We start from the raw sequence: 15,313 nt of genomic DNA, 5'->3' as shown, positions 1-15,313 counted from the left end.
TAGTGGGAACTTGGGAAGAGTAGAGGTTTTGTTCAAGAAGACACAGTAGAACCAGTAGGTGATACAGAAAAATAATGTCGGGGTATAGTTATGTGGTGTAGGTTACTTGTTGTTGTTAGTGTTTGGGTTATGGAAGATCAGAAGAGAGTTGCCGTCGATACACTTTCATGGTGATGGTCATCACAGTGTTATCTAGCTATCTGTCTCTCTGTCCGCATGTCTGTCTGTTTATTTATCCGTCTACCTATGTATCTCTGTCTCTACCATAGCCAGTTATAAAAAGAAGGTTGAGAGAAGCATCATGAACAGAATCTGGGTTCAGCTTAGGAAAGGCCTCTCGTATTGAAGGGTTTATTACCTTCGCCAGCGAAGTTGGACGGAGGGTATATGTATTCACCCGAGTCTGTTTATGAACAAGATATCTCAAATGGCCGTTATCGGATTTTAATGAAATCTGGTGGATAGCAGGTAAAGGAAGAGTTTAAGATGTTGAGGGGTATCCAGATCCGGATGTAGAAATGTTATAATTTTTTTTGGCGTTGATTAGGGTATACGCTCTTTGAGCATGTAACCGGGTAGACTAAGAAAGTAGAATTAACAGACGATGAGAGACCGTAAAAGTTTGGCTGGTAGGAAAGAAAAATCATGAATTTTATCGTCATTGGCTTTGGATGCTTTTTAGCTGCGGTATATAATAAGACAATAACTAAAACCTCCAGTTCAAGAAGTCTGTCCTAATCTGAATAAAATCGTCAGGGGATGGCAAGATTCTAATGTAAAAAGAAAAAAAAAAAAAAGTCCTCGAGTTCAGATACGATATATTATGCACAATGAATCGGTATGGAAGAGGATCTGGGGAATCTTAAGATGAGCTGGAATCGCTCTCTCTCTCTCTCTCTCTCTCTCTCTCTCTCTCTCTTATAAAAAAAAACATGATGAACAAGTAGTGAACCATGCCCTCTGTTTTTATCCATAGCTACAATGAGACGTCCATTACCATACTATAACTTTATAATATACAAACACTTTTATCGCTGGAAATACAACCTGCCAACAACTTTTAAAATATTTTGTCTTTACCAGGAAAATCTTGAGTGCGCTGTCAGAGTGCGATAAGTTCCCCAGATTAATTTATTCTTGTGCTCACTAACAAACTTTTGCGCTTCTGTCATTGAAATGGCCCATTTTAACAAACCACAGCTAGAAGATAGAGTGAAGTTGGTTCGTTCAGTGCACTCTGATTGTATGACTGATCCAGATTCTTTCCCACTCCCCAAAACTTTCGTCTGAGCTTTGCAGACGTGTTGTTCAAGCCGAGAAGGGCAACATCTAATAGATTTAAACTGCAATTTTTCCCATAAACCACAATAATATAGGAATCTGAACAACCTAACAGTGTATTTTTTTTTCGAACCTGAGCAAAATCAATGAGAAATTAAGCTTTTTCGTCAGGCAAAAATGTCAAGCTGATGAATGAACTTTTTTGAGTTTCTGAAAGCTTTTGAATCTATCGGTAGCACAAAGTTGAGTAGGGGAGAGTCGAGCCAAGGATTAGCCTATTTTAAAGTTTAATGTTGTTCCACATAACTTCGACTGCCTGAAGAATACCGTCCACCACGCTAGGAAAGAAAAGAAGATTATTGGAATTTGTTGGTACTAGCAATGTACAAAGACAGTAGATGTGTTCGTGTGTGGAGTTTCAGAATGGTTGTGCTGATATCTTCTTCGTATGGTTCTCCTTCGTCTTCGTGTCGTCTTGTTCTGTCGAAAAAACAGGATTCATATACACCAAAGGAACAATCATTATAGCGGCATTTCTTGTGACACTGAATGCACGTCCTCATTTGCTTTCGGCATTCTCAGAGATTCTTAGCTGGTGTATCCTTCCTCCATGGCAAGCATAGGTGTTACAGATATGACCACATTAATAGATAAATTGTGTGTGTGTGTGTGTGTGTGTGTGTGTGTGTGTGTGTGTGTGTGTGTGTGTGTGTGTGTGTGTGCCACTGCGAGTTTGTTTACTGTAGCTCTAAGAAATTAAGGATATGTGTGAATGGGTGTTCTGAGAATGTGGATTTGTACGTGTGACCGGGTGAGTAGGCTTGTGAGTACCATAATAAGCAATAGGTCAATACTGTGAGAAATAATTAGAAGAGATAGATCAAGACATATGGAAGAAGGCAGAATCTCTGAAGGAGGATTGTGTCGTGGGAGGAAGTATTGTACACCATTTACGGAGTAGTGAAAGACAAGCCTGGAGTGACAGAGAGAGAGAGAGAGAGAGAAACAGTACCTTCATGTATTTCGTAGGCTTCTTACTGTGAACTGTTTTTGTCCAGTAAAATGGTCATCCGTTTCTTCGACTAATATCTCACAACTCATCTTAGAATATTTGTGCTTTTTTACATTTGTATCCCACACTATTGACGCTGCTTTCGTCTCAGTGCCCAGACAAGCAAGGCTGGGTTAGGTATGATTTGTTATTCCTGATCAGCGAGAGATATGTATACGATAGGTTAAATTTATTATTCTCGATCTGCAAGAAGTATAGAGTGAAAGTTTTATCCCTCTAGTGGTATAGCCACGGGGAGCCCGGGAGGAGGGGGGAACCCAGTCTAACACCCATTTTGAAATATCGATCTGTTTAATGTGTGTATATTGTGTAGCGTTTCCCCTCCCCCGCCCCCAGGCTAGGGCTTGGCTCCATCTAGTCCCTATTATTTGTAAAGACATGAATATGCCACTGCATCCCTCGGTCAGTTATTTATGTATCAGTTGTCAAAAATGATGAAATCCACGAACAAGCTTTCCCAACAATGTGCCAGTTTTTGTCCAGAACCCCACTCACAGGATGCGGTGTTGACAGTAGTGATATCGATGCATCATGATATTGCTAGTCACTTACAACCTGTAGTTCGAAGTTACACCCTAGTTGATCATCGAGGTTAATAACAGCTGTATATTCTATAATTATTAGCTTTATTAGTAGAAGATTAATATATTTCACATTTGATTCTTTAATGCTAGGATTAAGAGACACTAGAGTAATGATTCTACATTCACTAACCCTAAGTAGGAAATAGTATCACAATGAAATGTGATTAAATATTTGTGGAAATGGCAAGGCTGACCAGTCACCATGCACAAACTGTTCGAGGTGTTGGGCCGCTTCCAAAATTGCGGTGTGCATTCTCTAGCATTAAGGACAAAATCGCTTGACTTTGACTTAAACTTTGGGGCGATTAACTATATTTAGTGAGCCCAAGAAGTTAAGATGCATTCAAGTTAGTTAAGTAATTTTAAAGTCAAGATGGCTCCACATGTGTCTTACTGTCACTTGACTTTCACTCTGTAAGAAAACCTCGGGCCGAAATTCACAAAACAGTTTACGGTAATTTCACATTCGTAACAGCTAAGACTGTTTGTAAGAAGACCAATTAAGGGTCATGGGTAAATTGTGGGCCCTCGTTCTGTCTTGATCACCATTTTTATCAAGGGACTGACAGACTCATTGGCATCATGGTATACTGGGTCATACGGGATTAAGTACTGGGTATAAAAAATTATTAATAGGCTTAGCATGGTTTGTGATCATTGTTTTAAGAATATCAAGAGTGGGACTATTAATTATTCCACTCTTGGATAGATAAGCGAAAGAATGTGTGTGGGGGGGGGGGAGATAGTGTCTGGCAGCATTGTGTGATATATTAGTTGTGGCTTCGTCTAGTGGAGCGTATATGTGCAGGGTGTAAATTAGTGTTTTTGTCTGCGTCACCTAATCTCTGACTATTTAGAAAGTGTGTCTAGTATGAATTCTTGTCTTATCTAAGTGACTGATGTGTGTTTGTAAGCACGTCTGGCCCTTCTTACAGCTTTGTTATGTGTGGTTTCCAATTTAACTCATAGTATTGTCAGTGTGTGGGTTCCTAGCGATGTCTCAGTATTTTAAGCGTGGAAAAAAAAAAAAAAATGTTCTGTAAGCAGTTTATTTCTGTATTACACATTTGAAAGATCATGGATTTGTCTTTCCTGCAAAAATTATCTCAAGTTGTGACATGGAATTTACCGTAAGCTTGACTGTGAATCAAAGTCTTCTTATCTTTTACACTTGATCTGTGAAATCATATCAGCTTGCACTTACGGTCGTCTTCGCCTTGGTTTAGGAGGCTGGTTGACACTCCTTCCTTATTATTTTTTCAAGTGTATAATTACAGCACGTTAATTAATTTTTGTGTTTTATTTGCAGCCTGTTCCAGTATCTAGAGGATAAAAATCATACACAAGAGAATGATTAGGTGTAGTATGTGGAATAAATCGCAATGGAAGGTGTGCTAGGACACCTCATAAACCATCGAGAATGTGATTTTTTTTTTTTTCTGGTGGCATCGAGTGTTACTTTACTGATTTATTTTTATTACTACAACTTTATATTCTTCTGTATGATATTAAATCTTGTAATATCGACACTGACTACACGAAAACATACACGATAATATTAACGTGTCAAATGCACGAATAAATAAATAAAAAATAAATAAATAAATAAATAAACTGATAAGGAGGAGGTGCGGGAGAGCTTTCCTAACTGATGATTTCGGAAGCCTTTATTGACCACTCAGCCTTACTTTATTTCACTTGTTTTTGTAGTTTGTGCACAGGAACCTGAGAAATTGATGAGCAAAGATATATCACACCAACACACTGGAATAAACTGATACAGGTACAGTACAGGTATTCTTGTATATGTGAAGTGAAAACAAATGAAGATATCTAAGGAACTAATATTTAACATATATATATATAGCAAGAAATCATAATTTTACAGTTAATCAATAAATCATTAAGAAATTGTTATTTGTACTCGGTTAATGACTAGAAAATAATAATATCCACATAACCTTTATATTCACTTAAAGAATTTTAAACGAAAGTAAATGACATGGTTTTCTACCCATCTTGGAACACCAGATAATTTTTTTTTTTTTAACCCTAACTTGACCCAGACTTTCGTCCTCTCACATAGCTCATTAGCATAAAAATAAAAAAAAAATAAAGTGGGAGGGGGGCACACTGCATCTCTCCACAGCACTTCTTCGTGACTAGCATCATACTCAGGGGTTACTATACTGTTACGTTTCAGTATTTATGATGGAGAGATGGCTATTTTAGGCCAAGTTAAATAAAAAGAGTTTGAATAATTGCCAGAAAATGCTTTGCCTTTTTTCCCAAGCTCTGACACATCTTGGATAATAGCTAGTAGCATTCTCTCTCTCTCTCTCTCTCTCTCTCATACTAGCAGAACGTAGGAGTACGTATATATCACCTTCATTTTCCCACCTAGCACTTAATATGGAACACCCAATTCCCTCATACAACTTAACTTTATATATGATCTTTCTAGTGGGAAATATAATTGCTTTATTAATATCTAAATTATTTCTCTACTGCCAGCTAATGTGTACAGTTCACTTATGTTTTAGAGAATATACGTCTAATCTGCTCTCCATGCACGCATACGTTGACTCTTAGAATTAGTGATATGGTTTAAGTGTTTGGGAAATTTTAGACTTAACAGTGAGTAAAAAGCATAGCCAGAAAATAACAGAGACTTGGCTTTCATGTCAGGTTATGCTAGGTGCAGTTGGAGTTAGGAATTCTGCTCCATTTTTACGACGAACAGTTATGAAACCCTGACACATTATCCTGAAAAATTTGCTGGGTTCAGAAAAGCGCATAAGTAGGTTTCAAAAGGAATTGTTCACATCTCTCTTCAATTTTATCGTAAGGAAGTTGATCGATATTGGAGTCCGCAACAGAACACTCAGACGTAAAAATAAGTTTGCTTCCCCTCCCTTTCTCATCGCAGAAGTCAAACTACAGTAGAATGCCGCGAGAGACGATATGGACAACATTATAACTCACAGATGGATGATGATTCTTTTTTCTATGCCACATTCAAGCTTTACTTAATCCAGCCATGAATTAGAGGCAGAAGAGGAGAACAAACTTTTGCTGATGACTGTATTCTCTATTCATATCTTTGGCTGAAGGAAGTTGTGGCCAAATTTTCACATCGAAAAGACCATCGAGGCCCATTATATTTTTCTTTGACTTTCTTTTCTTTTTCTAAGCATGAGTTTTGCATAAGGTTGCTCGTTTCTATTTTTGAATTAACTCTTACTGCAAAAAAGCACTTCGTAACCGTAGTAGAGGGAACATCGGAGGTAAAACGGAAAGAAAAATTAGACCGCTTAAGATGTTTTCCAGTTTATCGTTATGAAGATGTTTATCCTAAAAACTGCTTAAGACTGTTTAAAGTCAATTATTATAAATACATCCTCTGTTGCTGGTAGTTCGAAGATTAGTTACGGCGTCATTACAAACTGTTCCAAGTGCTGTCTAGTAATGCTTCTTAACACTGGAAAACAGGCCTTCGTTCAGTGAGAGATTCTGACGACGATTGCATTCCAGTCAGAGATAAGATCCAAGAGTAAGAGGAAACTGTGACTCACCTAACAATATTGATTGTTATGCGAAGTCAAGGTTCGGGACCATATTTTCGTAGCAGAAAGATGGTAGTGAAGGAAGACATGAATAGTGCTCCTTTTCGTGGTGCTACATTATGTAAAAAGAAGAGAAAAAGTCTGCGCTGGATAGATTTCTTTTGGCCTGACATGAAACGACTTAGTACCAACTCATCTCCGTTACATAACAAATTATTTATTGAATTAACGTAATGTATCGACACGTAAAGTATTCTGAGTTTAGTTAGCAAGTTTATTATAATAAGTTTTGTGAGTGTGATGAGGTGGCATGGCAGCAAGGGTTTTGTTACACCCGCGCACGAAATCGCCAGAGGGTTATAAGTTTGGTTCGGTTTGTCTGTCTTTTTGTCTGTCTGTTTGTTAGCAAGATTATGGATGAACTATCGGATGGAATTGTACTAAATTTGGCAATGAGTTGAGGACCATCAGAGGAATAGGTGATTAATTTTTGGCCGAAAAAGGTCAAAGGTTAACGCAGACACTTATTATCTGATTACGTGGATGGAGACTTTGGATGGCTAAGGTGTGTGTGTGTGTGTGTGTGTGTGTGTGTGTGTGTGTGTGTGTGTAAGTTCCTGTTGCGGAGTGCTGAGGAAATTGAGGGAGTTTATGATGAAAGGAGACGTGATTTATTAACTTTTTTCCAACACTTTTTACTATTTCTTTTTAATAAATTCTCTTGATTTAACCCGTAACTCTCGGCAGGTAATTCATCTTTTCTACTACCAGACCAATTTGCTTGTCACTGCGTAGCCTCCCTATGTCTGAGTATTATCGTGGGTGGGAGGAAGAGGGTGTTCAGTTTAACCTCATGGCCATAGTTGGTAATAACAGAAAAAGTGATGAATTGGAACACGGGATAGAAGACGACATAAGTTAGTTTAATAGTGAGTTGGAATGAAGAGTTGGCAATATCTAAACTGCCAAGAATATGCTTCATTAACACTTTCCTAGCCTACATGGAGCTACTGCACTTGAGATTTTGCAGACATGACCCTAAAACTACCATCTCACAGACAGGAAGTTCCTCAAGTTCAATCTTTCCCTAGTTAATCTTAAAACCACGGGAAAAGATGATCCCTTTTACTATGCCTAACACCAAACGATTCAATTCTCCACTGGCAAGCCTCCCTAGGTCTGAGAACTAAGAAACTATCCCGGTATAAATTTTGATAATGCCCCCAAACATGACGTATTTGTCGATCTTCACGGTAAAGGGATGAAAAATGGTTATTGTCATTGGTTATGGTCTGTATTATGCGTTTATAGGTGAAGTGGACATGCGTGTGGGCGGCAGGGATGTGTGAGAGATGTGTGACGGTGAGGAGGAGGCAAGAAACACCTCTCCGTTCCCCTTTAGTCACCCCCTGAACCGCCCTATCTCTTACTCCTGAAGAACTTGGGCCCCTTGGACTTCGCTGGGGCGGGTGCAGGGGGCCCCGGTGCAGACGTGGGTGTAGCGGCGTAGGACGGAGGAGCGCCGCCGTCAAAGCTCAGGGTTCGGCGCTCCTCGTCCTCGGGCGAGCTAGGCGGGGTGGGAGGACGGGCAGGGCGGTTTCTGAGGGGAAGGAGAGGACTTAGAATCACGAAACATCATCATCATCATCATCACACTATTATCATTATCATAATCTTCATCATGATAAATTATTAATCCTTAACTGGTACACCGTGTATTTTCTCCATAAGTAAAAGTAATAAAATCAGTCCCAGATTCAGTCAACTTTAAACCATAACAGAGTTACATGCAGCAGCTACAATCATCTACTAAATATAATCTAGATCTAACCCCGGCGGCGGACATAGGCAAGTATTCGTTTTCATTCTAACATCTACCCTCATTTATCACTAAGAGTTACCATGCTCTCTAGTTTCAGTTCAGTAATGAGTTGCCATATGAACCCGGGACACCATCAGTGTGCAGCACAGGTCCAGCACTGGGTACACTTGACAGCCTTGACATAATCACATGCTTATTGGTGGCACTAACATGAATGAATGGAGGTGACATTTATTGGCTGAAATGACTAGGTAACTGTGACGCATAAACGTCGGAAATTGTGGCTAGATCTCCGCTTCACACAGACACTGTCCCAAGTTCACGTGTGACCAGCTGTACCTTTCATTTTCGCTGGAGATATAAGAAAATAAAAATAAAAAGGTAGCTGGTATAGGAGGATTCGGTGCATCTGTTCCTTGGCGATTTATTTTGTTCACTGAACCTTAACATTCCCTCATATGAAATTTATATCTCAGTAACATCGACGAGGATGCTGAGGTGTTGTGAGCAGAATAAATCACTGAGGAAGATTATTTACGAACCCTACCATGTTACTCAGAAAAAGAATCACACAGTCGTATTTTCGTTGCCATAAGAGACTTCGCAACAATTTTAGCTCATCGATTTATTCTGCATCTTCAATTCCTCTCATACGTTATCAAAATAAGTCACTAATCAGGAGATATTAATAGCACTGAAGGGAGTATCAAACTGTGAGAGGAAAAAAAAAATCGCCAAGCAAGAGTGTTACGAAATCTCTCATGCCAAGGAAAATAAGGCTGGGTATCAAAGCGCCGCCGATGCTCGCTCTAATCTATAAATGGAGTTCCGGTTTGTATATGTGTGTGTGTGTGTGTGTGTGTGTGTGTGTTATCAGAGAGGGAGGTAGGGGGGAGAGGTATGCGAAACACTGAGAAAATAAACTGTCTGCATAGTTTAATCATGAGAGAGAGAGAGAGAGAGAGAGAGAGAGAGAGAGAGAGAGAGAGAGAGCACGCGAGTAAGTATACTCCCCATATTTTTTTGTGGGTTTCATCATCAGTATCTTTTATTCATTGTTATTCATTGTATATGTGTGGTATCCTTGGGTATGAAGCCCTGAAATCAATATGACTCTCTCTCTCTCTCTCTCTCTCTCTCTCTCTCTCTCTCTCTCTCTTTCCACAGTATCACCACAACGCCACATACCACCTCAACACCACATCACCACAACACCACACATATCACCACACACTCCAGTACAACATACCTCATCACAGTTAACTTCAAGGTCTCGAAGGCACACACCACCCATTGCCATAACACCAAGCCACCACACCACACCACCACACCACACCACCACAATTGCCACTTCTCACCAACCAAGCCTCTCGATCACCAAGACCACACCACATACAGCACACACAACAAAGCACTACCACAGCAACACACACACCCACACCATACACCACCACCACACCTCATCACCACATCCCTCCACCACACATCACCATCACTACCCCATTAATTATTGGTCATTTCAGCATCACACCACACTTCACCACAACACCATACACTACCACCCACCACACCACACCACTACCACACAAAGTCACAAAAAATTTCATCATTGTTAACCAGAAAACCACGAAACCATTACTCGCATTATCTCTCACTATTTCACTCTCACACCACACCACACCACCACATCACCACACGACCACAGGAAGCCTCATCTCGGTAAACTCCAAGGCCCTCGAGATCACCACACTATTGATCGTTTGACATTTCAGTATCGGGTTCGTGACTGCATCCGACAAGCTGGATTTTTTTTTTTTTTTTTTTTTACAGAGCTTTGGGTGGATAATATTTCTAGCCACGTCTGTCATTTTCTCTCCCTGTCTGTCTATCTTTCTATCCGTCTGTCCGTCTGTCTGCATAAGAAGCCCCTGTTATATTGCATTGGTTAGGACAATCGCTAACAGCCCTTCCAAGACGTGAGAAATCTTACTTGGCTGCCACACGTCCACACGACTGTAAGTAGTTTAGGAGACGCTTCCAAACCTCATAGGGTTAGTTCCTTTAGTTTTATGATCTATTTAATGCTCTTATTCTTGCTACACCCAGACGATTCTCTCTCTCTCTCTCTCTCTCTCTCTCTCTCTCTCGTTAGCTACAGTCTCCATTAACCTCTCAAACAAGCTAAAATCTTTTTATTTACTTATTTATTTATTGCTGGCCGGACGATTTTATTCAGCTTAACTCCTACAATTGGATTACATATTTAAGTCTTCCAACCACCAGACGATTTTCTTTTACTTAGGAATTAATATTTTTTTAATGTTTTGATATTTCTAACCTCTCCATTTCGAAAAATCACCCCTAAGCTGAACAAAATCGTCTGAAGATATCAAGAAAAAAAAATGAGAAATGTGCCTAGTGGTGAAGGGGATAAACATATACACACACACACACACACACACACACACACACACACACACACACACACACACACACAAACAAACATCCATAAAACAAGCACACACACACACACACACACACACACACACACACACACACACACATACACACACACGGAAGCGACGGCCATTTCCTTATTCAGCGTTGCAATAATATTCTCCTTCCTAAGTCAGTATCAATTTTATGCACGCCAGGTCAAAGAAATAACACGACAGAGTAATATTTTGCCCCTATTCTCGTTGGTCACAGAAGCTCCCTAACACCTTTTCCTGTGCGATTTATTTTGCTTATTACGCCACACTGCCTCATTCTGTAACACATGCAATCCTTCTACTATCACCACACTCTTCAAAAAGAAAGTACAAAAGGATATTAGTCAGACATATCCAAAAATAAATCGCTAAGGAGGAGGTGTTAGGGAGCTTCCTCAATCGACAAGAAAACGGACACAGAAGTAAAGAACCGGAAAATCGCCTTACGGTTCATGTATTTTTTTTTTTTACCCATATATTTATCTTCTTTTTTCTTCTTTTAACGAAGTAAGAGTAATAGTGTCTTTCAGAGGATAATGGAATAAAGTTTGTGTCAATTTTGGCCCATGTCCTTTCAGAGTAATAAAAAAGAAAGTAAGAAAGAAAGAAAGAAAGAAAAAGATAGAAAGACAAGAAGCCCCTCGGTTTCCTGATATTTTTTTTTCTGAGTTACAATAATAGTTTCCTTTCACGGTATATTGCATTAAGTTATTCACGATTTTTTGACATTTTTTTCAGTAACATAGAGATCAAAGAAAAATCACGACAGCTTCTTTTTCTCTTCTCGTCTCTTCTCTTCTCTTACCTTTCCGTTCTTCTCTCTCTCTCTCTCTCTGGGTAACAATGCTAATCTCTTCTGGGAATATAATGCTCTCAGATTAGTGTCAGTTTTAGCTCAAGCCTTTTCAGAATAACGCTACATCTCACTAAAAGCTAGGAAAAAAAAAGACAGAAAAAGCTCGCCAGTGTGTGTGTGTGTGTGTGTGTGTGTGTGTGTGTGTGTGTGTGTGTGTGTGTGTGTGTGTGTGTGTGTGTGTGTAATTCACCGGGTCGGTCAGGTTCACTTGATGGTCGTGATCGTCAGCTTTTACCCTCCCGGAAGGGAGCTGAAAGCTCATATAGTCCGATCTAAGGGCAAGGCTGTGACCTTCACACACGCACACACCCGTCCCCTTGCTCAAGGGGGACAGTAACCACCCACTTCGTCAGTGAAACTTTTCGCAACCTGAGCGAGGCGCGAACTCCCGTCCACCAGTTGGCAAGCGGGAACGTTACCACTGTGTGTGTGTGTGTGTGTGTGTGTGTGTGTGTGTGTGTGTGTGTGTGTGTGTGTGAGAGAGAGAGAGAGAGAGAGAGAGAGAGAGAGAGAGAGAGAGAGAGGCATGCAGACAGACAGAGACAGAGACAAAGACAAAGTATGCATTATAGCACAAGGCATTTCAGAATACCGCCATGACGTAGCATAAACAGGAATAAAGAAAGAGAAACCAGGGGAGAGAGAGAGAGAGAGAGAGAGAGAGAGTAAAACAGCACTTAAATCGTTGTAGGGTTTTATTTTTACTTTCCGTGGTGGATTTCTCAGGGATTAACACTCTCAGGTTTTTACTCTCAGCTGAATAAAATCTTCTGGCAGCTGGAGAAGAGTACTAAAGTTGCCCCTAGCATGAGAGGGTTAATTAAATCGTCTGAGGTCATCCGAAAGAAAAAACGAAAAAAGAAAAAGAAAAATTAGTGGGTGGCGGTAAAAAAGTTAAAGCAGAACGAAAAGGCCGGAAAACCCGGAACAAGATGAGATCGAAATAGAGCACAGCAGCCTCTCCCTCTCTCTCTCTCTCTCTCTCTCTCTCTCTCTCTCTCTCTCTCTCTCCAACAAAACGACTCGTGAAAACCTGGAACAAACTAGAATCGAATTTACGCTCTTCATTTATTTATTCAATTTTACCTGATCCCCCTCATGGTCGAAACAAGTCTTAAGTATTTCATCCCAGCTAAGGCCAGACGATTTTATTCAGCAGGGAGTGAGTCATAGGAGCCCGGGAGTGTTAAAGCAGCACTTCCCTGTTGTATAACCGGGAAATATAACGGGAATCGTCATGGCGTCACCCAGTTCCGCGAATTTCCTTTTATCCGCCGAAATAAAAACTGATTTTTCCCTTTTCGAGTATAGGGATTTATTTCGGCGATTTTTCCCTTTCCGAGTATGGGGATTTATTTCGGTGTCCAGTTTATTCGACAGGACAAAGGGAGTGATGGAACGGATGACTGGTTTACGTGAAGAAGAACGACTAATAATGAACGGCATAATGAAGGCTATAACAAACCCCCCTAAACTGAAAAAAAAAAAAAGGGAAAAGCACACACACACACACACACACACACACACACACACACACACACACACACACACACACACACACACACACGCACGCACGCACATCATCCGATTAATGGGGTTCAGAGATGAAATGAGATTATCCGGGAAACTAAGAAAACGGAAACGAGAGATAACTATTAAAAATTGTTTCTCAGTGAGTGCTAGGTATGTGGGTTGGGTACGTTCTTTCTTTGGAGAGAGAGAGAGAGAGAGAGAGAGAGAGGAGGGGGACGGGGGGGTAACAGGGACAAGGACAAGAACGGAGACAGGGAAAGAACAAGGAAAGAGTGGGCGTGTGTCGAAGAGCTATAGCGATGCCGTAAGATCCCCTAGTCATGCACACAGGTAAGCATTTTTAATCATACTCTCCCTCACGTACCTACAAGCCAACCACCATACTCCTTAGATCCTTTTAATGCTATCAGACAATTTTATTCAACTTAGGAGACGCATTTAGAATGAAGAGGTCAAAATATGTACCTTTCACTTACCCCTTCACTGCGAAAGGAATCTCAAAAATATTATAATCTGAGTTTGAAGACAGCGAAATGAAAATTAAACTTTGTACTAAATGCTCTTGAGTATCTGGGCACGTTTATTTTTTTCTTTTTTGTTCTTGTTACTATAAAAAATTCATTTCGACTAACGACTTCCTGAATTGTAGGGGTTAAATCTAGACTTCGGAGCCATTTCAATATTTCGTAACGCAGAGGGAGTGGAGGTATCAGTGTTAAGACATGTAACCGAGGGATGGGGGTGTCAGGAGAAATATTATGTATAACAGTAAACTATTAAGCCTCAATAATACAGAATTATAACCTTAGTACTTGGTGTCTAAGTCTACTAATAGTAGAATTAGCTTGGTGTGACTACATCCGCTTATTTGTGACCACAGAGAAAAACGAACTATACACATAATATAATCTGTATAATGGATACATTGGTCGCAAATGAAAATACTGTACTCTCTTTCACAAAACGAGACAAGCCTAACACAATGAACGCGACTAGTACGTCCATATTTTTATTTCTCTGCATCGCCGAAATTCACACAAAAAAGATGAAAACTCGAACTTAATGCAAAGTTTAGGGTCTTGCCCACTTCTGCATGTTATTTGGTTATTGATGAGAATCCCTGTCGTAAATCAAGTTTGTTTTTTGTAGGGAGGACGAGAAACGTGGGGAGATTTTGCATATTCCTTTGCTTCTTCTTCCTGCAAAAACAAGTGTTGGTTATGACAGGGAATTAGTCTTTTTTTTTTTTTTTTTTTTTTTTTATGAATCTCAGTTTTATCCCTTCATTCTAGTGACATTTCTCATTTTTAGTGTTGCTGTCTCCAGACGATTTTATTCAACCTGGAAAAGACTTTTGGAACCAGAGAGGTTAGATGCAGCTTTTATAAACCCTTTCCCTAATAGAGGTATTTATGAAGCTCAGTAAGTCGTCTGGAGGAAGCTAGAAAAAATATGAAAATACCTCATCAGATTCAAGCTTCAAAAAATACCCTTGACCGTATAAATAATAAACAAGGGGAAAATTTTTGGTATTTGAGTATTTATTTATTTTATATTTGAAGTGGGGGAGCCATGATAGCATGCTTGGGTTCATACAAATACACACAAGGGTTACTGTATACTTACTACCTCTACCTAAGACTACTGTGATGGTACGGAAAGTGTTAAGAACAGAGAAAAAGAAAGAAAGAGTAAAGAGGTAGAAAACTGGTATGTGGAAGTGAAAAGCTTAAGAGGGCATGTGAGGACGAGTGAAGTGAACCCCTTGAGAGCCACTTACTGAGGTGCTTGGCAGTCACCCCCACCACTGCCTCGCACACCTGCTACACACCTGCAACACACCACTGGTCATATACATCTGCTCCACACCTGCCACGCACACCTGTCACGTACTGTACAATATCAGTACCTCATTCTTGCTATACATACCTGCCATAAACATGCTACACACCTGCCTTCCACACCTCTTATACGCTACACCTGCCATACATACTTACCACGTACATCACACACATCTGCCAAACACAAGCTAAGCTCACCTGCCACACACCACCTGTGTCCCACACACGTCAGATACCTCCATACATTTGCTCCATATCCTCTCTCT

General features: G+C 40.1%; 1 protein-coding gene across 1 annotated transcript in view; it reads right to left on the bottom strand.

Annotated features, from left to right (window-relative positions):
• Positions 1-7,922: 7,922 nt before the first annotated feature.
• The window catches only part of LOC145407645 (uncharacterized), a 73,288-nt gene continuing 65,897 nt past the window's right edge, over positions 7,923-15,313 (bottom strand). Inside the window, exon 3 of the mRNA XM_080278517.1 lies at positions 7,923-8,103. Within this exon, the coding sequence (XP_080134643.1) occupies positions 7,923-8,103 (181 nt within the window). The remainder of the gene's footprint in view (positions 8,104-15,313) is intronic.

Source organism: Coenobita brevimanus, chromosome 74 (assembly GCF_032717465.1).
Source record: "Coenobita brevimanus isolate Jiangsu-jjx chromosome 74, ASM3271746v2, whole genome shotgun sequence".
In the NCBI taxonomy this organism is placed as follows: domain Eukaryota; kingdom Metazoa; phylum Arthropoda; class Malacostraca; order Decapoda; family Coenobitidae; genus Coenobita; species Coenobita brevimanus.
Note: the sequence above shows the minus strand (reverse complement) of the source record. Positions and strands in the feature narration are given on the sequence as shown.